This window comes from Panthera leo, chromosome B1 (genome assembly GCF_018350215.1).
Source record: "Panthera leo isolate Ple1 chromosome B1, P.leo_Ple1_pat1.1, whole genome shotgun sequence".
Lineage (NCBI taxonomy): Eukaryota > Metazoa > Chordata > Mammalia > Carnivora > Felidae > Panthera > Panthera leo.
This window is the reverse complement of record NC_056682.1, coordinates 200,469,978-200,493,187: the sequence shown is the minus strand read 5'-3', so window position 1 is coordinate 200,493,187 and position 23,210 is coordinate 200,469,978. Positions and strand designations below refer to the sequence as shown.

Here is a 23,210-nt window from a genome sequence, read left to right as displayed (position 1 = left end):
CTTGCGGTTCCTACTTCAAATGTACATGAGATCTGACTGAATGAAGACCGTGGATGAGTCACTCATGCTTCCCTCCTGCCTTCAGGAAGGCACCGATCCATTGCAGGGGAAGGTGTCTATGTCCCAGTTCTTAGAGAACAAAGCCTAAAGGTCCCAAAGCTCAAGTCTCTGGAGAGCGGAAGTGGTTGTGGACACCGCGGTGCTAAGGTAACAGTGACCGGGCTGCAGCCAGCAGGACAGTAGCTGCAGTCAAGGTGCGGAACGCAGGGCTACTCCTAGACAAGCACATGCACACCCATTCTGGATTTGACAACACAATCTAGTCTATTTCAAATAGCCAAGAATTTAACAGCTTGGAGGAAAAAAAAAAAAAAATGTTCAACAGGATAGCTGTCCTCAACTCTAAAATAAGCAAGAAGAGAAAGATAATTACTGATCTGAATCAGTTAATTGAAGAAGAACCCTAAGTTGTTGTTTTAGATTAACAGGCCTCACAAAAGGGTAATTTGCCATCACAGATCGTTTTCAAAAATTAATTTGCACTACGCTGCAGGTTTAGAGATGAGTTCGAGAAAAGAGCTCCTCTTCGCCAGGGTCCGCCCACTCGCCCCCACCGTCCGAGCCGGAGCCTTCCGAGGCGGAGCTGGCGCTGGAGGAGATCTTTCTGTGGAAGCCGTTGGGTTTTGCTCTGGCATTTCTCTCTCCTGCACACCTTGCTTCATAAACAGAAGACACCTGCGATGAAAGGAACAGTTTCAACAGATCAAAAGCCAGGTTTTTTTCACAAGGGCTACGCGAAATACTCTTGACACAGAGATCAAGTAACAAGTCCATGGTTTTCTCGGGAGAGTTACACACACCATGAAGTTTCGCTGCTTCAAAGCAAAACCACCTCTCCTTCCTGATCCGTAAGGCGTCCAGAACCCTAACTCGGTATGTTCGGTCCCCGGGACAAAACGTTCTGTATGTCAGGGCTGCCCGGAAACAGCAGTCTAAGTGCCGACCACGGGTGGGGACGAGGCTGGGCGCAGGGACCCCCGCCCTGCCGTGTCTCCCTGCCACATGGGGAGAGCCCCCAGCAAGCAGACCAACCAACGCAACCACACGCTGCGGTGCAAACCAGGCGACGTGGCCAAAGGGGAAGGGGAGAAAAGACACACACACACACGCTCCAGACAGGTGGGCAGGGAAAGAGCTCTTCCAAAGAGTCCTCACCTGAAGGTGGAAAAGTGAGCCCCGTAGGAGTAAGAGCCAGAGGTTCTCCGGGAGCCTGGCCTCAGACCTGCAGTCCTACAAACCCCGTCGTGTGGGACTGTCCCCCACCCCCCCCCACACCAGGTGGTCAGCACCTCTGTCCCCCAGGACACTAAATGCAAATGGCAGCCCTTCCCTAGTCACAGGAACGACCAGTGCCCACCCCCAAGTCAGGCAGAGTGATAGCAACAGCACCCTCCCTCCACAGCAACTAGCGATGGTCCCCGACCCCCGAGGCGACTACCAAGGCCTCCTTCCCTCCCCCCACAGTAGCCGGCAACGTGCCACCCCCACCGGCCGCTTCAAGCGACCAGCAGCACCCCCTGGGTCACCTTAATTAGCAACGTCCCCACCCCCATAGCAACCAGCTCGCCCCATCACGGCAACCAGCGGCACCCCCTCCCCCGGGCCATGGGAACTAGCAGCCCCCCGGTCATACTTATGACACCCCCATTTCCAGTTGGGCAGCGCCACCCCTGGTTGGGCCCCTGAGGAGGAAGCAGAAAGACAGCTGCGTGGAAGGAGGGAGAAGGGAGGGTGCGAGGCCAGAGGCACGCGAGGGCAGAGCGCAGTGACAAGAGGTCACCGTGGTTAGGAGCGTGAGTCGCAGAGTCCCAGCAGAGGCTACGGCTCAGGCCTGCACTTGCGGCCAGACACGCGGTCCCCAGTCTGTGCGGAACAGCACAGTGGCGGCACCGGTCGGGCATCGTGAGGGCCAGCGAGGGGACACCCGACCCGGACGGGGCACGGGAGACGAGGCGGAAAGAGGTGCAACAGCTGACGGGTGGGGCGGGACGGCGTGTGCAGGTGACAGAGGCCGGACTGCGGCGGCTGAGCTTGGGTGCGGCAGGGCGCCATTCGCTGAGGTGGGACAGACTGGTGGGGGGAGGCCCACAGGCCTGTGGGTGATTTGGGGGAAAGTCCTCGCAGGACCTGAGCTGACACGGAGAAGACAGACACGTTTCCTTCGGTTCATCGGCCTGCCTGCCGGAGCTCGTAGAAACCCGACGCGGCCCGGTGCCGGGGCCTGAGACCAGAGCGTCGCACCGGGCGTGTGGAGGGGACAGGAAGGCGGAGTCCGGCCACGGAGCCCAGCTCGAGGGCTCTGTGGTGGTGCCCACCCAAGGGCTCGTTGGGGAGCGACAGGTCCAACTGGTGGGCAGAAATGCCCGGGGCGGCGCTGGGAAGGACAGGCCGGGGGAGCGAGGGAGGGGCTGTGGGAAGCCTTGGAGGTAAGCAGACGAGGAGGGAGGCGATGCAGACGTGGGCTGAGGGCCACGGGGAGGAAGAAGGTCACACCCACAGAGCTGGGTGACCCGGGACAGTGGGCGGGCGGGCGGGAGCTCCCAGGGCTCTCAGGCTGTAGCCCGAGTGGCAGAGAGGGGGGTGGGGTGGGGGGTGTGTGTGGCCGTTAGTAAGTTAGTAAGGAGGACAGTCCACTTACCCTATTAAAATCTAATGGACGCTCTTCGTTACTGGGCATGTCTTTACCATCTGGACACTCTTCTATACCATTCTCTCCCTTGGCATTTGTATAACATTCTTAATCATTTTGAATGGAGAAGGGAAAAGAGGGAGAGGGGGGGAAATTTCATTAAGACATGGTTATGAAACATACATTCCTGTGTCATTTTTTGCTGACAAGTCAGATCAGTTAGGCCTACCAGCCCTTCGGCGAGTTGGAGTCGTCACTAAAAGCAGACACGGTCACCACCGGCCAGCCAGGTGTGCACGAGCAAACCGCCACGCCCGTTTAGAAATTCTGATGAACTGTTTACCGAGTTTTTGAAAAACAGGCTGGCATAACACACACGCCTGTCATCCCACCGTGAGACACCCGTTCAGCAAATACTCGCACCTGTAATGTGACAGGCCCTGGGAACACAGGACGAAGACCAACAAGGCCAAGCTCTCCAGAGCGTATGGAGCGGGAAGGGACACCGACGATATACCGTGCGTGGTCACATGACAAACAAGCAGACAGACAGGAGGAAGTGACGAGAGAGAGCGGCAGCCTCGTTTGCTCCCCCCGAGTCCACACCACGCTGAAGGACACCGTTACGGTATCTGGACAACAGGGAAGGGCAAGGCGGCTAGTGGTTTGGGTAGGTACGCGGCCCCCAGAAGGGGATGGATCTGGAGGCTACGATTAGAAGGAATCAGCAATCGTCCAGCGCAAAGCTTCTCAACGCTGGAGCTTTAAGCAGAGTCTGCCCAGGCCCCACGTGAAACCCCGACTGAGCCGCGCGCTGGGCCAGGGTCCAGGCAGCAGCTGTGACAAGCCCCCCCGGGTGGTTCTGACACCCTCCCGTCTTCGTCTAGACCAGCCCCCGCACCCCTGCACAGACACAGTGCCGGCCTGACACAGACCCTGGCTCTGAATCCCTGTGTCCAAGTCCCCTAATGCCCCCAACCGAGCATCCGTCTCCCGCCGCCTGCGGTCCAGCTACGGGGCGTTCAAAGGGATGGCGCGCTCCCCGTGCGTGAGACCAGGGACGACAGGGTCGGCGCCCCAGGACCGCTGTGCCCAAGGGACGGCCTTTCACCGAGGCCGCACCGGCCTCACCACGCTCCCCATGACCTCTAGCTCTCTCCGCTGTCTCAGGACCTCGAAATTACCAGCTCGGGCTCTGGGACTAGACGGACGTCACAGCGGATCTCCCGTTCTGCCACACACCTGTGACGGAACACGGCAGATCACTGTCCCTCTTTTGAGCCCCAGCTCCCGCATCTCTGACACGGGGTCCCCCCTCGCCCTCACGCGGTGCTGTGCAAGGTAAAGAGACGACGCGTGTGCAGCCCCAAATGTGGCCCCGGCACTCAGTGACCCCTTCTACCGCTGCTATGAACCCAGACCCCGGCTTACTCATCCCTTCTGGGCAGTCACCTGACCAAGTTCTCGAAGTCCCCACGCCCCACCCAGTTCGTTACCACGTGAACCAGGTGAGCGAGCATATGAGGGAAGGTGACTAGTTCCTGGACTAGGAGACGCGCCCAGACAGCTGCACCCAACCCCACCGCGATCCTTCTCGTCCTGCTTTAGGAATTCTGTACGTCCAAAAGGAGTCTGTGCTGAGTGCGGGCGTTCCTCACGATCCTCACGATCCTCACGTGGACGGTCCCCACGATCCTCACATGGACGGTCCCCACGTTCTAGGCCAGGACCACGCACCAGTCCCAGGCCATGTGCGCCGCTCCTCGTAAGTATCCCCTCAGGGAGGCACGATCTGCAGCCTCCTTGTACAAACGATGGAGACACAGAAGGCCTGGTCACGGCCCAAAGGTCTGGCAATGGAAGCACTGGAGTCCAGCCCCGTTTTGTCTCCACGGGGTCCCCGCACGGCCTTCTCTGTTAAGACTAAATAATACCCACACTTACAATGAGCCTTCCAAACATCTCAACTCCAGTGCGGGAGAGCTCTAGAGACCCCCATCCGGGAAGACCTGTCAGGGCAGAGTGTGCAGGGCCCCGGTGCTCCGGCTCCTTGCTTCTGGCCGACCCCGTCCCCCACCGCACCCTCACACGGTTCCCCCTTGGCCGGGCCCCCCAGGCTATGCCGAATGCATCCAGCTCCCGCACCAGCCAGGGCTTCTCACGGGGCACCTCTGCCCGCCAGTAGCCCCAACCGTCACACGGCTCGTGTCCCTGCCCTCTCCGGTCTCTGCACAGACATCCCCGCAATCAGGAGAGCAGGAAGGAGGGCCGTCTGCCTCTGCGTTCCCAGTGCCCGGCAGGAGGGCACGTAAGACATGCTTGCCGCGTGGCCGCGCGTGTGAATGCACGGCAAGGCCGGCAGGAGGCAGGGTGCGGGGCGTGGGCCTCCAGGCCAGACGGGCGCCCCCGCCGCAGGGCACACGGTGCTGCCCTACTGTCAAAGGGCACGGCCCCCGCTGCTTCCCAGCGAGGCCGAAAGCTTCCAGGTCAGCCCCTTAGAGCAGCACACGCTCGTTGTCAATCATCAGCCACGCTGGAAGCTTCAGGGGCAGAGGGGAAGGCGGAGGCTGCCTGGTTTTCTGGCTGACCCACTCCTGAGACCGCACGCCCCCGCCCCCACCCCCACAGGCCGACAGAAGGCGGCTGTGGCGCCACCATCAGCACAAGGCAACTGTGCAGGGATTTAATGCAGTTGTGAGTGGAAGGTCGTTCAAAAGCCTGGTGAACGTTCCTCATCCACTGAGAATTTCTGTATTTGCCACCTCACAATTAAAAAAGCGTCACGCACTGACCATCGCTTACAGCACCTACCTGGGACTGTACTGGTCACCAAGGACCCACAGCTGAGAGTCGGGACGGACTCCTTACTAACACACGAAACTAGACTAAGGCTGTGCAGACGGCCCTTGACACACTAACAAAAGCACGAACTCAGTGTCTGAAAATCACGCTAACCTCCCACAGGGATTGGTCTTCCTAGACCCCTGGCCCTGCCTGCTGCCACATCCCTCTCTCCCTCTGGCACTTTCTGGGTGGTCCTCTCGCTGCCCTACTCTGGGCACTCAGCCTCCCTTACCTGTATTCCTGTTAACTCGTCTCTGACTTAACACTCACCCGGTGCAGCACGATGGACATACGCCAAGGCCAGATTTGTGCTCCCATCACCCCGGCGCCCCCCTGGGCACCGAGTACAGACAGCTACTACAGAGAACGAAGCCTCTGGACCACAGGAAGACAGCCTGGACGCAAGCCTGAGCTCGATGGCTAATATGCATGATTCGGACAAAGTACCAAACCTGAATCTTAGAGCTTCCTCATCTGAAAACTTCGGCTGACATCTCACAAGGCTATTGTGGGGCCTACGTACAGAAAAGATCGAGAGCACCTGGTAAATAATAAAAGGGGACCCAGATGTTAGCTGATGCTAAGGCAACAGGCCTTTAATAAATGCGGTTAGGTAAACAAGGCTGCTGAAGCTGAAGCCCTCGCCCGACACTTTGGGACCCAGCGAGCCTCTGGCAAGGAGGGAGGCGGCTTCGGGGGAGGCGATCTGGGGCTCACAGAATAGAGAGAAGCAACCACCCTGCCTCCCGCCTCCCGCCCGGGCGGAGAGGCCGAGCTGCAAAGGGAGGCCAGTGCAGGCGTTCCGAGCGCCGGAGTGCGCGAGGCCTGGTGGCCAGTGAGGGGTGTCGCTGGCTCCGCGTTCGTTACAAAACAACCGGAGACGTGACAGACCCGCAGACGTATAAATGCTAACAGACGGTGCGCGTGCTCCTTCCAGCTCTAACAGGGGAGACCAGACGCTGCAGCCGACAGGGGCCCCCGACACAGGGGCCCGGAGTCTGCCTCGCCCACCCCCTGGAGCGAGCCCCTGGCCTTCACAGTCCTCACCTCGCCCCGGACTTCAGGTCAGGGCTTTCTACAGCTTCCGGGCATGCTCACCCGAGAGGCCCACAGACCAAATGTGCTGCTGCCCCACGTCCCCCACCGCCAGCCCCCTCCGGCCCCACCCTGCTACTCAGCCCTCACAGACTCACTTCAGCGAGCCCCGGCCTCCTCTCCGAAACCTCTCCTCGCCGCTCCCGCATCTACTCCCCCAGCAGCGCCCGAGGCCAGGCACGGACCCCGTCACTCGCAGACCCCTGCAGGAGCCTAGAGCCCCAGTCGGTACCTTCGGCTTTTCAACTGCTCCTCAATTCCCTCTCCGCTCTGCTGATAGAATTGTCGTAGAACACAAAGGTGCCTGGGGGCACCTGGGGGACTCACTCGGTTAAGTGGCAGACTCTCGGTTTCGGCTCAGGCCATGATCTCACGGTTTCGTGAGTTCAAGCTGTGCATCGGGCTCCGTGCTGACGGTGCGGAGCCTGCTTGGGTCTCTCTTTCTCTGCGTCCCTCCCCCACTCCCTCAAAATTAATAAATCAAAAAAAAATTTTTTTAAATAATAAAACACACCTCTGCCGAGATACCCTCCAATTCGCAATCTTTTAAACAACCTTCCCTTCCTGCAGGTTAAACCTGACCTAATTCGGCAGAGCTCCCAAACCTCCCGATGGGCTCCTTCCCTGTCTGCCTCTCCAGCCTCAGCTTACAACCCAGCTGGGCCCGATGGGTCCCTGTTCCCTCCACCTGCCAGAGATCCTCTTACCCCAGTATAGGCTGTTCTCTTTCACGGGCTCTGCCCTTGCCCGGCTTCCCCATCTGGGCGTCTTCCTGAAGATCCCCCCCATAGCTGATGATTTCTGCCCCACGATTCACTGGGATCCTGCCCAGATGCGGTCAAAGGTCGGTCCTGCTTTTAGGTATCCGAATGCCTTTCCCCACATCAAGCTAAGGGCAGGATGTAGTTCTCATCTCTGTGTCTCCAGTGTCTCACAAACGCTGGCTACACGAAAGCCTCTTGGTAAATGTTTTCTGGACTGATACTCATAGTGGAAGAATTGCTCGTAACGAATTAGAAATCTGAACGAAAGAATCAATGACCTACCTTCACACTCTGACGCAGGAAAAAGAGGAGAGTACAAGGCTTTTTCCCACCAAGTCTGTTTTTCTTGACTTCTATTCATTCCTTGAACATCAGTGTTCAATACAGGAAACTGTTGAGGTTAAACGAACACAGAAAAAAGTTTACAAGCTTTCAGGATAAAAGAGAAAATTCAAGCATTATTACCTATGAACTATAAATCCAGGATTTTTAAATGATGACTATTTTTTTTTTGAAGTAGCCTTCATGCGTCTGACTTCAGCTCAGGTCATGATCTCTCGCTCCATGAGTTCGAGCCCCGCGTCGGGCTCTGTGCTCACAGCTCAGAGCCTGGAGCCTGTTTCAGATTCTGTGTCTCCCTCTCTCTGACCCTCCCCCGTTCATGCTCTGTCTCTGTCTCTCTCTCTCTCTCTCAAAAATAAATAAATGTTAAAAAAAAAAAAAAATTTAAAGTAGGCTTCATGCCCAGCACAGAGCACAATGTGGAGCCTGAACTCACGACCCTGAGATCGAGACCTGAGCTGAGATCGAGAGTTGGACGCTTATACGACTTGAGCCACCCAGAAACCCCAAACTGACAATTATTTGTTTTTGTGTTTTTAATACTATTCTAGACAAGGTGAATTTATTTACTTTAAAGATTCTATTTTTAAGTAATCTCTACACCCATTGTGGGTCTTGAACCCAAGCGCCCCAACAAGGTGAATTTGAAAAGCCAAAGCGTTCGTAGCACATAAAAGAAGTTTTTCTTAAGAAGCATTTATATTGGAAGTGGAATGAAAATCTTTTTAGAGACACAACAAAAACTCTTACGAGGCAGAATATTCCCCATAAACATCCCCAGGTAAGGCAAATTTCTCTATTTTGGAAATGCAGAGAAGTAACAGGGCGGTCCCAAGTCTCCACTGGTGTGCAGTGCTCTGGAAAAAAGGGAGGACCCTCCTCTTCACGTGCGCGGGCAGGAGGGAGTCGAAGACGATGCGGGACAGAAAGAAACGGTACAGGCAGAGTTACCAACCTAAACGTCTTTGTAACTCAAGCATCTGCTTTGCTGAGACCAGAGGACGGTGAAACGAAATCCAGATAAAGGACTGTGAATACTGCACGCGTCTTTAGTGTTTTAGAGAACGTTTTGTTATTATGTGTTCAAGGTTGAAACCTGAGCTATTTTAGCAACCAGTGACCATCAATCCTGACAGGATTCTGTTACTCTCTTACACATAAGTTGTTTTATGGGTCTAAGACTTTTTGATTCAATAATGGATTTTTTATTATTTAACTAACGGGAAACACCGCCAAGTCTCATTTTTCGCTTAACCTCGCGGAAACACTCTTAAATGAGAAACTGAAGAACCCAGCGAGGCCAGCGAACCTTCACTAAGTTCTCCCCCAACGCTAGCGGTCAGTACGACTACTTACTAGGCAGAACTCACAGGGGCAGCCTCACGCACATGAAGCCAGCAACAGCCAAGGTCTACAGCGTTCAAGGTAATTAACTGTGTCCAGCACATTAATTCACAGAACCCTAAGATCTTTCTGGAAGGGCCTTGCCTTCGCTCCAAGGCACACCTACTCTACGCCAGATGGCAGCTCAGTGCTACCTGGGAGCGACACAGTCGCCCTCACCCCCAGAGCACCACTGAAAGCAGACAGATTTGGAGGCAACAAGTTCCTACCTGCAAAAGAAAACGTCCCAGGCAGCTGTGCAGGGATCGGTGTTGATTCGCACAAGGGCAGCTGTATGGCTCACCGTGAAACCCTGTCTCGAGACCGCGGGGGTGGGGGCCAGGTTAAGAAAGGGAGAAGGAACTCATCGCGGACGGTGGGAGGCGGCTGGAGAGCAAGCCGGAGGGGCCGGCATGAATGGAGGGGAGGCTGGACTAGACTGGAGCAGGACAGGCAGTGAGCTTCTTACGGGCAGGGCCCGTGTCTCATGGATCTGTGCACCTCCGGGCACAAGGCCCACTCAAAGCGGACACTCGATGCCTGCTGGCCTGAAGAAAAGGCGCCACCTGCATGCAGGTCCCTGATCATCTGGTGTGCCATCCTCTGCCTCCCCACCCCGCCCCCCTCTCAGGCTGAAACCACTGTTAAAGTCACCCCAGTTTCTGCTATGCTTTTAGGGTGTTTTCTGCCTCCTCCCCTGAATGTCGATCGAAGGCACAGACTTCTTTGTGCTGTTCCATATGCTACAGCGAACACACATCCGATGAACCTGCGCTATCTTACGACCTCTTTGCACTCCGCTGTCTACAGCTTCTGGGTTGGTCAGCAAAGACGACCATGCTTTGCATAAATAACGTCCACCGTATGCACGGACTCAACTTCTGGTTGGCGGAGAACGGACGAAGGGAAAGTAAGCGAGAACACAGCTGGGCCGGGCCGGGCACCTGTGCCTTAGCTCCGCTCTGCCTCTCCCCCAGACGGCTTCTCATCTGCAAGCCTGTCTTCAAATCACACCTTGGCCGAGAGCCGGCCCCGAGCACCTACTTCTTGGCAAGTCCTCCGGGCACCCCGACGTGCCCTCTCCCTGGCGCAGGCACACCAGTGAACACTATAATCAGTCACATGCTGTCGGTGGATGTCACCGGCAAGGGCAGGGCTCCGTGCGTGTCCCCAGCACCCAGCCCGGCGCCTGGACAGAGTGGGCTCCCGAGAAATATTCAATGAATGAGTGAAACAGTGCAAAAACAGAGAAGACATGTATTTGGGCCAGAAAGCCTGACCAGAAACGTTTCTGGCACCAGATGGGACACTCAAATTCCACTCTTTAGGAGGCAGAAGCTGGGTAGAGGCCCCACCCAGAACTCTCACTGAGCTCCTGGGTCTGGGAGAACAAAGGTGACTGGTGGTCCTGAGGCTACTCTGGGAGGGGTACTGAAAAGTGCCCCCCAGCCACAGTCAGCCCTCAGGTATCCGGGTCACGAGAGGAAAGGAAAGCGAATATAAACGGAGGGACGCAGAGTGTGCACAGAGGACGGGTTCTCCTTTACTGACAGCAAGTGGCAGGCAGCAGGAACCACTCAGGCTCTGTCCCGGACACTGGAGTCAGGGGCACAGGTGGGCCGGGTGCCATGCCCCAAGGGCCAAGGACGGTCTCCCCGCCCCCCCCCCCCCCCCCCCCACCCGTTCATCAGAGCCTCTGACCGCCAGGCGTCCTCTCCTGGCCGGACCACAAACTCCTGGAGACGGCTCGACCCTCTGCTGTTTCTCCGCGCTGCAAAGAGCACGGCACCAAGTTGGCGACCGAGTAAACAACAAGGAGAACATTTGCGCCACAAACTTAGGCACAAACGGACACCCAAGGCACGCTCCGCTGCTCCTCACCTCCGTTCTGTACTTGAGAAGCCACGAACTCACTGCTGGCAGGTGCTCTACGCACGCGAGAAACTCCAAGCCTTTTCGCCTTTGCTCGCGCTGTCCGTTCTGCCCCGAGCGCCCTGCTCCTTTCCCTTCTGCCCGGGGACCCTCGCTGCCGGGAGGGCTCTGCTCTGGGCTCCCACGGCATCCTGTGCTCACCTCCGCCACACCACCCACCGTGTGACCTACGATTACTTTCGCCCAAATGCCCTAAAAGATAAGGAACCGGCTATGCAAATCACAGCACATCTGTCCACACACTGGAACCGAAAAGGAAAGGCGATTATAGTAAAATGCCATTTCTGTGAAAAGAAAAAAAGAAAGAAAAAATCTGTGCGAATGTGTCTTTGCTTCTACGTGCCTAAATATCCTGGAAGGACGTACCAGAACACATGCTCATGGCTGCTGGGGAGGGACCTGTTCACTGTGTGTATCCACCCTCCTGCACCTTCGGAGTTTGAGCCCTATGACTAAAGTGCCTATTTCAATTAAAATAATCTGCTTACAAACTGGTCTTCGTAACAAGACTGAGTTCTTCAAGGCAAGGATGATGTCCTGTTCATCCAGGACATCTACCTCAGCGATAAGCAGGTAACAGGTATTCAAAACATGTTTGCTGAAATTGACTGAACTGAACTTTTGAAAAGAATCCACGCTCCTGGGCACCAATGCTATCAGAATTTCTACATTTTAAGTTTTTTGTTTTATTTTGTCATTTCCAAGGAAACTCTGCACCCAACCCAAGGGGCTTGAACTCACCATCACCACCCTGAGATCAAAAGTCGATACTTTGCCACTGAACAAGCCAGGTACCCCTAGAATTCCTACACGTTAGTCCACCCGCTCTGAAAAGGTGGCCTTTGAACAGTGACCTTTACAACGGGGCTCCCAGACTGCCCCCTCTCGGGAAAGGGGGGAAGACGACCCTCGTAGGGACTCCCCTAGACTGACCAGGCAGTGTGACGGTGGAAAGGCATACACTCTGCTCCAAGCCTGGCCCCGTGCTGTCCTGTCAGACCCTCTCCCAACCTCCCCATACCTCAGATCAATCTATGACGGGAGCTCTGACCCCGCTCTACACCCCAGCACCTCCGCCCAGAGGCCGGGCCGAGAGCCGCGGCTACAGGGAGACCGGCAGACAACCCCGCAAGGCCCTCTGAGGACTTGACTAGAGGCCTTCCAAGACAACCCAGAATGCGGATAACACGTAAATCCATCAACATACTAGAAAGCGAAGGAATATGGCAGTGGTAGGATGTAGAATCTCGCTTCTTCCCTCTTTTTCTTTCTTCCCAATCTGGAACCAGGTGAAATACAAAGTACATAAAGGAAAATTCGAGGATAAAAAGCGGGGCAATAAACAGACAGATAAAGGCTGACAACGTTATTGGTTTTCTTTCTTAGCAGCTCGGATTTCAACGTTTCAATGGGATTCAGTTCACACCTACAGGTCTCTGGGCAAGCTAACCAGAGCAGTGACTCTCTGTGGGGCTTCCTCCCATCACGAGCACCCGCGTCCCACTAGGCACTGACCCCGCAAGGGAGGAAGGCAGAATCTATATCCGTAAGGAGCTCATAACCTAACAAGAAAAAGTACATACATGACTCACGAAAAATGGGAAATGTGGGGCGCCTGGGTGGCTCAGTCGGTTAACTGTCCAACTCGGGGTCAGGTCACGATCTCGTGGCTCGGGAGTTCGAGCCCCGCGCTGGGCTCCGTGTTGACGGCCCAGAGCCTGGAGCCTGCTTCCGATTCTGTGTCTTCTCTTGCTCTGCCCCTCCCCTGCTCACACTCTCTCTGTCTCTCTCTCAAAAATAAGCAAGCATTAAAAAAAAAGAAAAGAAAAAAAAAAAAAAAAAAGGAAAATGCAGTAGAAAAAGAGGCACAGGGTGCATGAGAAGTAAGAGAAGGGAGAAATTACTTCCGATGCTGGTGGGGGTGGAGAAGGAGAGAGGGAAGGAATCAGGGAGCGGGTCAAAAGGCGGTGGGGTCTGGAGAGCCTCTTGGTACAGGGGGTACAGGTAGGATTTCGACATAGGAGAGGTGGGTGGAGCGGGCACGGGGACAGATGGCAGGTAGGACATCTAGTGGCTCTCTGGCCACTCGCGGCACGACTTGTAAACACCTCCAACTATCTTTTTAATAAGCTGCTCCTGGAAAAAGGCCAGGCACGGCCAAATAACGGTTGGGAAACAGGCAGATCACTGTGCTTTTTGTGAAACAGGTTATTACCTCAAGTGTGATTTCTAGCGCACTCAATTTAACCTCGAACCACTTCTCAGGAACAAAGGGGATCGTGACTCCCATTCACAAAACGACTACTACTAATGAACCTCGTCTGACAGACTCAACACGCAATCCACACGGCTCGAGGAGTATGTACTTGGTACAAAGCGAGGAACGTCATCGTAGTTCTGCAGAAGCCCTTCTGCCACATCTGGACCGTGGGCTAGTTTTCACGCGTGCCACAATCCACGCGAGAGCACTCGACATAGATGTGGTTTACTTTACATGTGAAACTAAGTTTCAAACTGATCGGCCTCTCGGAGGCCCTCGGGTGGGCTCGCTCGCTCGCTACTTAAAGAAACCGTCCGCTTCGGCTTCCAAAGAGCAAAGGGCCTTCTGCAGAGTTCGGAGCCACTCCCGATCCGTCGCCTTCCCAGTCTGGAACGCTTGAGGATGAGGTTCTGCCTGACGCACGGTACGTGCACATCAAGACAACACTCGAGAAGCTCCTATCCTGTGATTTAAAAATGTCTTTCCTCTGCAGAAGACGTCTCCTGTCTGGCTCAAATTTATAAACATCAAATCCACTTTAAGTCCTTATGTAAAGTCATGAGAACATAAGTTTTAAGACATTTAAGCCGACTTCCCAATAACTGAACCCTATCCTTCACTGCCCGATACGGCTGTCCTCACATTCAAGTCCGAGCCACAGCTTTCATCACGTACCAACACACGCACACACCTACCTCTTCCAGCTGTCCCGAAGAAACTGGATTATCTTCATAAGCAGGAAACTGACAACCTGCTTTGCAACTGCAAAAATTATTAATTTCTTCCTCGCATTGTGCCATTATTTTACAATTTGCTTCTGAGCTTTGTAAAGCAATTTCCGGAGACTCATTCATGCCACACTCCAAACACTGATTCCGCTTCCCCGCTGGCAGAATCCCGGCTGATTCCTCCTGAGAATCCAGTGATGTCTGAGCGCTCTTTTCCATGCCAGACTTTTTTAACCTGGGAAGGAATTTTCCAGACTCGAGCTCTGATTTTCCATAGTAATGGCCTTCTTTCTCCGCATCTTCTTCCAGTGGCTGGAGATCTGCCTGTGGATCTTCAAACGCATCGGCTTGAGAAGGAATGGGCAGATTTGCTTCCTCTTTCTCAGATTCAAATTCCGACTCACTTCCTCCCCCCGGGGACAGCTCAGATGCAGAAATGGGGCGGAAGTGAGTCCTCGGAGAGATCCGAATAGCCCTGTACTGTGTTCTGTCGACGCCACATATCCTGGGGTGAAACGCTTCGCCGTCCGAATCAGAGCACAGGATGGATTTCGGTTTAAAACTCGGGCTGAAAGAGGCAATCCCTTCGGGTTCGAATGAACACTCCACGTGAAGAACTTGTGAGAACGGATTGCTTAAGTCAAAGGAAGAGAAGGAATATTCAAGCCCGGGATCCTCAACCTGAAAGTTACCACAAGCTCCTAGTAAGTCTTCATGGAAGATAAAAGAAAATCCCTTATTTAATCCATTTTCCCCACTCCTCGGCGAATCGTTCTGCTCAAACGACACGAAGGGTTTCCACAACTGCCTGTGACCGGGAGCGAAACTGTTTCCCGGGGTCATGAAGACATCCGTACCTGCTATGGTCACCACGTCAGAAGCCGCACACTGCAGCAGGCTTCCCTTCGTGGGACCGGGCGGGACGACCGCCCACTCCCCGTCACTGCTGAAGGTCTTGAGTTCTCCGTAAACTCCTCCGAGAATGAAAGTGTTCTCTTTGTCCTGGGCCGCGTCCCAAGGTTTCGAGGGCGTAGTGTAGTCGCCACCGTCCACCTTCGACAGCTCCCCGGACACAAAAGCTCTCTTGTCCGGGCTCTCCTTCTGGCCCTCCCACAGACGGTACTCCGACCTCTGCACGGCCTTGCTGGGCTCCCGGAGGGTCTCGGCCTCGGCCTCGGCGTCCCGGCAGCAGCAGCAGTTGGTGACGTCGGTCGGGAACAACTCCTCGTCCGTTCGCTCTACGTCCGCCGCAGCGACAGAACCCCCGTCTGCCATCTTTGTCCAAATGTCTTTAATGACCCCTGAGCTGTAACCGCCTCCACGTGGACCGCTCTCGCCACACCCTCGCGCAGTTTCCAAGGTTTTGGGTTCCGTTTTTTGTTCTAGCTGAATACCGCAGACAGATTCTAGCTTCGATGTTTGTTTGAAGACTAAGGTGGGAATTTCTCCCAACGTTCTACTGTTTTGCTGGCAAGTTTCGTCTTGCAAGAAATCTAGAAGTTCTTCATCTACATAATTTGACGAGACTCTAGGAACCACATAATTCATATCTTCTGCGTTAAACTGCGTGGACTCTTCAAACTGAATATTTAACGTCTCGTTGTCTGAACGCGTCTCTTCCGAATGGGACCATGGGCTACAAGTTCTCGTTGAGAGATTAGAACAGTGTTCGTTTTCTTCAAAGGCACTATTTTTGGTCCATATTAGCAATCTAGACTGTGTTTTCCCAAGCATATTAGCACTAGAATCTGTATTTTCATTCCCCAAGTTGAGTGTTTCAAAAGAAAACGGTAAAACAGAATTACTGCATTGCACTTCAAACACTGAAAAACAAGAGTTTATACCAGATCCTTCATTAATATCTGAAAAGAGCTCCTGATTGCCAGCAAGCAAATGTGGATTGAGCGCCGTGCTGTCCAAGATCGGGGAGAGTCTGATTGGAGAATCCCCCCCAAAACTCTCCCCGTCGGCATCGCCCGAGCTGGATGAACAGCACTCCCAGAACTGAGCCAGATTGCCGAGGTCTTGCAGGAATAAGCCCTCGGCGCCCACGGAGCTGGTAGAATCTGTCCATATTGCACGTTCCCCTTGCAACTCCATTCCATCTAACACTATGCAACATTCTGCCTCAAAATCGGTTTTCTCTTTGCTTTTTTGTCGAATCATATTCAAAATCCGACTTTCTCCTTGCGTGGTTTCTGAGGCACCAGGATCCAACATGGATTGATCAATGTCCACTTCATAGAAGTGTGTTAATTCTGACAGATGAATACCATCCAGATATTTGTTGTCCTCCGGGAGAGGACAGAACGAGGTCCCAGTGAGGTCAACATCCTCATTGATGACCGCAGGCATTTCTACAAAATGACCATCGATGAAAGTACCTGCTGCGAGGTATGTTTTATGCATATTATTGTTGCTGATACAAAGACCGCGCACGGACTCGGACAACTCGTCCGCCGCCTCCGACGGCAGGTGGCTCGCATCCGGTCTGTTTCGGTAGGTGGTCTCTAGCTTGCTTTTCCTGCTCAGAGGAACGAAATACTCGGCAATCGGCTCCGTGTACCACAGCGGCTCCTCCTTGTACTCCCTGTCGTTTCTGCTCTCCAGGGACAGGTCTCTTCCTTCGGCGCTCCCGGGGTCTCTCCTCCCCGGGTCCTTCAGGGGCCTCTTCCCGCGCCGGCACAGCGGCTTGACAGAGCCGCCGCCGCCGCCGCCGCCGCCGCCGCTGCCGCTGCTGCTGCTGCCGGCGGCGTGGACGGCCCGCTCGGCCTTGTCGCCGGGCTTCAGCGACAGCCTGCCCGGCCCGTTCCGCCCTTTCTTGTTCCGAACTTCTCGCGTCTTGTGTCGGACTTTCACGCACTTCACGGAGGCTTTTAGTTCTCCCCGAGGACCGCTCGAACTTGAGCCCGCTTCACTCGAGCCGGAGGACCACGAGCGAGGGCGAATCCGTCCCTCAGGTTTGTGTCGGACCTGCTTTTTGTACAGGGCGGGCTTCTCTTCCGTGGCGCCGTGCCCGAACCGGTCCTCCTTCTCGCTTCTGCTCTTGCTCTGGGCTCTCTCGTGTGCAGTGGTGCCCGCCTCGCGGCTTCTCTCCTTGCTCGCTTCGCCTTCGCTGTTGCAGTCTTTGGGGGAGGACGTGTCTGTGCTGGCGGGGGGCGCCGTGGACGACGACGAAGAGCTGGAGTAAGAACAGACTTTAGACCTGTTCCACACGGTCATGATCTCCTGCAGGCAGACCGGCTTCTCGGACAGCGGTGGGAACGCTTCGTAGTACCTGAAACACAGAGGGAAGGCTTCAAGGCGGGCACTCAGACACAGCAGGCGACATCGCCTCCCGTTTTAACAGCCACCACTGACGTCACCCACGAACCATGAACTTTAAAGCCAAAAACGAGCGACACAGCGAAACACGCCTTACGTTTAGTCCCGGGTCTTGAGCAACTTTATGTTCAGCACGGACACGAGCCCTCGAAGGATATTTAGAATATTGGGAAGAGGACGGTTTTCGTCCTTAAGGTCTTAACTGAGAAGTCACAAAGGACAAATACAATGCAGTGGCAAGCAAGTCATCTCTTGGTAAGAGCGAGCTGCATCTGAGTCTCCGCCCACGTGACTTACTATGCTGGTGACTTGAAGCTCGTTATCTGCGGTCCGTCCAGTCCGCATTCTCAGCCGTACAAGGGCGGCCACGGGACTTCTCTCCCGAGGCCCTTTGGAGCACGGGGAGGGGAGGAATTTGAAAGCTGGAGCGCACGAGCTCTGAAGCCACGCTCCCCGACTGGGAACCTTGACGCTGCCCTGACTAGCTGTGTGACCTCAGGCATGTGCGGAACGTCTCCGCGGCCTAGGAAACACACGTAATACTTTTACCTGCCTCACAGAGCTGTGAGGAGCAAAGGAATTAATGTACGAGAGGAGCGGGAATATTATGGGACTGTTGTCACCGTCACATTTTCTCAGGAGCCATGCCCGGCATTAAGTCAGACACGGCACGGATGAGGAAGGGTACTCGGGTGTTTGGGAAAGAGGATGCTGGTGCGGCCCGGAACCATTAGGAAAAGTGGGCCACAGCAGAGCCCTGACGTTCCAGAAACGTCGCAGTCTGGGGAGTACCACTTGTGAGGCACAGGAACCTGTGTGCACACGAAACCCGAGGAGGCCAGCGACTACTGGAAATGCAGGGTAGGAAGAGCCACGGAGCCTGCTTCTACAGGGCCTGAAAACAAGGAAGATGACTTTCCAATCTGCCAAGAAGCCGGTAGTCCCGGCAAATCTCAGAGCAAGACGGACTGCCAAAGCAAGAATCTAGAGTCGGGTTGCCTACCAAGGGCACCGTACTCTGGAGGCAACAGTCCAGGTCACTTGTGAGGTGACAAAAGGCCATGTTTTCGAAGGGCCTATGTTTGATTCTCCTTTCCAGTCTCTACCGGAGCTGTCTAATGGGAACACATCGTGAACCTCACAGAGAATTTTTAACCTCCTTGGAGTCACATTAGAAGTGCAAGGAAACACAGGTGAAAGGGAATCCAATGATGTAGTTTACCCAAATATATCCACAACATCATCCTTGCAACATGTAATTGGTATTTTAAAATATTAATGTAATATTTTACATTCCTTTTTACACCAAATTTTGAAATCTCGTGAGAGTTCTCCATTTACAGCACATCTCAATTTGAAGTGGCCACATTTCAAGTGCTAAACAGCCACACGTGACTTACGGCGGCCACACTGGACAGCGAGCACCTGTCCACATCAACCAATAAAAGCTATTTTCACCTGAAGTTCTAGAAGTTCGTAAGATTCAAATAAATTGGACAATAAGCAAGTTCTGCTTATAAAGCAGCTGACTTTACCAGCCATCTACAAACAAAGGGCTCAGAGCACCTTCAGGAAACAGGCTTGACAAGGTCAATGACTTGCCCACACTTCTTTGTACGCAGCAGTGGAACCCCGCTTTCCCTGCGTGCGGAACGAGGGCGAGCCCACTTTCTCACAGCCGTGTCCGGGGACTGGTGGACAGTCAGTAACAACCGTGTTTCTTTCGCTCACCCAGTTCCCAAATCCTGATTCAGTACGTACGACAAGGGCAGGACCGTCTCATTCACCTCTGACTCCTCAGTGTCACGCACACAAGAAGTGCTCAACACATGTTTCCTGGATTATAAAATGGGAGACTGAATACAAGGCAACGAACAAAACCGGCAAAGCACACAGCAGTTATTAGTCGGATTTCTAACCATGCACATTTTGTTAATGAATACAATCTTACATACATTTCCACTTGATCCTTTGCTGTAGGGGATAACTCTGCCTCTGGAGAGGGAGACCCCTCTAACTTTTTGTGAATCTTCTCTTCTGTTATGAAACAAAAATTCAGAAAGATTGGTCTTGTATCTAGTTAACAAATGATTTTTTTTTTTTTTTTTTTTTAAGTTTCTCAAGGAACTTTAGTCGGAAATCATATAGGCTTAGTGGCTTGAAAAGAACTCTATACGCCATTTGTCTTCTTATGCAATAAAGATCTACTTCTTCACAGCACCAGAGGGAATTCTCTAGCTCCACCATACTGATGGGGGGCTGAGGGGTGAGAGCTGTTCGCCTCATCACTGACAGAGGGCTCTAGAGGCACCTGACTGACAGACTGACATCCCCTATTAATTACAGCAGAAGGAGAGAGACCATGTTTAATTCCAGAAATTATTTTCTCGCTCAATTCCCCACTCATGGACTTTGTACTGACTCCTCTCAACCGATACGAATCTGTTAAGAAAATCCATTACGATCAGCTCTCTTACAACATCTCTGAGCAAGGGCTGTGTTTCAATAAAACGGAAGCAAAGGGCTATACTCTCAGCTTAGCTCATGGTACCTACTGCCTTAGGTTAAAAACAAATAAACTGTGCCCTTGGAAGGAAGGCTCAAGGGTCACTGGGCGGCAAAATGGCCACGAAGAGGGCAAGAAAAACAAAGACCCTTAACTTTAACACATAGCTTTCACTCCAAGGGCTTGCAGAAAAGTTGGCCCGAGAAGCCGTGAGGATTCACGAGTCGAAAAGACTTTAACGAGCTTCAAAGACTGCCCTTCCAAAAAACCTCCAAGAGTCAAGGCAGAAATTCCTGTCAAATCTGAAATAATCAGTGTCAACACCCTCGGAGGCCTTGACGTCAACGGGCAGATATTCACGGGGGACAAGGACGGGAAGGAGGAAATATCGCTCCCGATCCCGAGCCCTGGGTTTTGATGTGAACATGACACCAAACATCCCCCCATCGTGAGGGCGCCCGTGGATTAAGTGACTCCTCTGAGAGCAGGGACCTATCGACAAGGGACCGCTAAGGGTGACCCAGAAGCCACTAAGAGCTGAAGACACAGCATGACGCTGCCATGGAGACGCAATGAACACAAAGACTTTCCTCTTCTTGTCTGTCTCTGGCCGATCCTAGGGTGTCCTCAACCATCTCCCTTGGTGCCCGCGGCCCTGGTGCGAACGGCCTACTGTGTGCAGGGCGCAAACAGCCTACTGTGTGCAGGCCCTCCAGGGGCTACGCTCACCTTGCTTACTCTGCAGGTCTTTCAGTCTGGAGCAGAGCTCCTCCACCAGAGTCTCGATACCAGAGCTCTGCATGAGAACAAAACACACATTAGTTTACTGCCAGGTATATAAAAAATCAGGTATCTGTACACCCTTGCTTTAACATAAAGGTCTTACAAATCTTCCACGTTCCAAATGAAATGCGTTATCAATACGTAAACAACACAAGAGTTGAAAAGCTACAGGTTTGCTGATCCAATTTAGTACACGTATTTTACTAGTAAAGTATACTCAACGGCACCTGCTGATAAAACGTGAAAGTATGAATGTACCGCCCAGAATGGCTGGTCTTCCCAGGGCTATGGCATGTCACCCACGGTGCAGCCTACGGACCTAAACACTCATCGTACGGCCAACGGTCACCATCAAAAACAATATTCGATATCTGCGTGAGGAAATCTTGTACCGGACTCAGTACAAAGAGGGGGGGAAAAGTCACAAACATCGCGTGCAGCTCCTCTGGGAGCTCACGGTCTAGAGAAAACAAGGCAATTGTGTTCTTTTCTCCAGTGAACTCTGACGACTGAAACAAGAAAGCACTCAGAGCCACGGCCCTGAGCGAGTGTGAGAGCTTTGTCTTCTCTTAAAGGTCACGAGCAGGGCACAGAAGAGCCTGAAACTGGGAGGGTGACAAGAAGAGCCAAAGCTCCCGGAGGGACAGATGCTGGAAACACGCACAAACAAATAATCGTTTGCTACAAAGACTTTGAAACTTGAAAGTTTTTCTATTTCTCACAGGAAGAAAGAAAAGTCCTTCACAGAGTACGAAAAGGGAAGACGAATTTCCAAGGACCTTTACTCAGTGGTCGGAGGTCCTATTTAAACCGGAACGGAGTCTCTCTCCGGTGGGCGCGATCCGGACAGGTGCACAGGACTCTGCTCCACCCGCCGCCCTCATGGGGCCTTCAGGGGCTAAAAATAGAACTGTTCCCCATTCACTGAACTCAAAATGACTCAGCACAAGTATTACAGACATCCTAAACAAGAAACCACACAGTTCCAGTCTGAACAGCAGGAAACGGCACAGTGAAAATGGTTAATTGTAGACGCTGCCAGTTACACTCTACCCCTGACATATCACCGCTTTTAGTAGGGACGCAGGACAGAGGGCGACAGGCAATGGGCCACAGAAGGGCTGTCCCTCCCTTAAAAACACCCCTAAGACCCGTGGCGAATGTTAGTCACAAACACTGCTCTGACCACATAATTCCATCAGGAAGACTCTGCTTACCATAACGTTCAAGGTGTGATGAATATGGCTGTTTTAGTCCATTTCCTCCAGACCACGAACCTAACACCGGTGTCAGCTGACCCGCTGCTCGCTGCACGCTGTTCTCTACAGCGAGCTATGTCACTGTGTTTCTAAACCTAGCGCCAGTCTCCAGTGCCGAGGGCCGAGCCTCTCGGGATCACCATTCAACTTCGCTCAGGTCCCTGCGACGGCCGGCCATTTAATATTCTACACGGAACGATCATCCTCACTAGTGACTACACGGTATTTCTTTTTTATGCTTTGTTTTGGAAATTACCTCCACACATCTGTGAAGTTTACTCGCTCTGGACAGCAAGGCAGCTTGAAGTATACGCATCTGCTCTCCTAGCCACGTGGCAACGAAACGGGGAGCTTACTCCCGAACGCGGCTACGAGCACGCTCCACCCCCCAGGCTCTGTCCTCTTTCCCCGACTACTGCGGCATCCCACTTAGGTGAAAAATAATCATCAGATCGCTGGGCTAGGCCTGAAAACTGAGGAACAGAAAGGGCCACCAAAAGCAGCCTCGTCCCCGGTCGTCTCCCGGCAGGTACTGTTCAGCGTTCACCTGGAGCCGGTGGCGAGAAATTCTGCGTACTTTCCCGACGATGATATGAGCTGTCAGATGTTTTACGAGTACACCACGTCCACGAGGGCACTCAAGGGTACTTGAGAGCCTGTGGTGTCCGAAGAAATAAAGTAAACGAGACCGGTCTTAGTGACGGCTGTAAGGGAGAACACGCTGTAGGTGCCCAAGGTGCCACCGTTCCCACTGAGCTCACACACTGCTGTTCCTAACTGCACTGCCTACAGGGATGGCCCAGGATCCCAGGAGCGTGTTTGAAAAGGCCCCCCCGCACAGTGAGGGCAGCTAAAATTCAAGTACCGGAACTCCAAATCTGGAAACTGGTGATGCCCACGTGGGGACTGGCAAGTTTCTGAATGCACGACCATTCACTGCTTTATCACTGGCTCAGCCAACGGTCACGAGCAGGGTCGGTGGTGAGCACACCTGGGCTGGGCGTCACCCACGGACAGGCAGGACCCTGTCCTCTGGGGGTTTACACTGTAGTAACGCCTACTTCTCAGAAGAAACGGGCTCCCACGTCCCACCGGCCTGGGTCTGAATTCGCACCCCGCCACACGCGCACCAGGCAGCAGGGCCCATGTGCTGCTTTACCTGTGACCCTGAGACCACACTTTCCCCCTCAAGAGGCTCGAGGCCCAACGAGGATGACGTACACGTGAGGCCCCATCGGAATGCCCGTCACATCAGTCATCTAAATGTCGATGCCACTTGTAGATTTTGTTGATGTTTTTCA

At 53.6% G+C, this 23,210-nt stretch overlaps 1 protein-coding gene across 26 annotated transcripts in view; it reads right to left on the bottom strand.

Moving 5' to 3' along the window:
* Positions 1-305: 305 nt before the first annotated feature.
* The window catches only part of KIAA0232 (KIAA0232 ortholog), an 84,511-nt gene continuing 61,606 nt past the window's right edge, over positions 306-23,210 (bottom strand). For 16 of the 26 annotated variants that reach the window (XM_042936955.1, XM_042936956.1, XM_042936957.1 and 13 more), the window contains 8 exons: positions 20,597-20,663; positions 19,317-19,398; positions 19,093-19,197; positions 14,005-17,314; positions 12,257-12,328; positions 7,675-7,783; positions 2,699-2,796; positions 306-735 (listed from right to left, as the gene is read on the bottom strand). In XM_042936955.1, coding sequence (XP_042792889.1) covers positions 556-735; positions 2,699-2,796; positions 7,675-7,783; positions 12,257-12,328; positions 14,005-17,314; positions 19,093-19,197; positions 19,317-19,398; positions 20,597-20,663 — 4,023 coding nt within the window. In that variant the 3' untranslated portion in view covers positions 306-555. The other 10 variants (XM_042936960.1, XR_006202043.1, XM_042936961.1 and 7 more) reach the window with 10 other exon arrangements.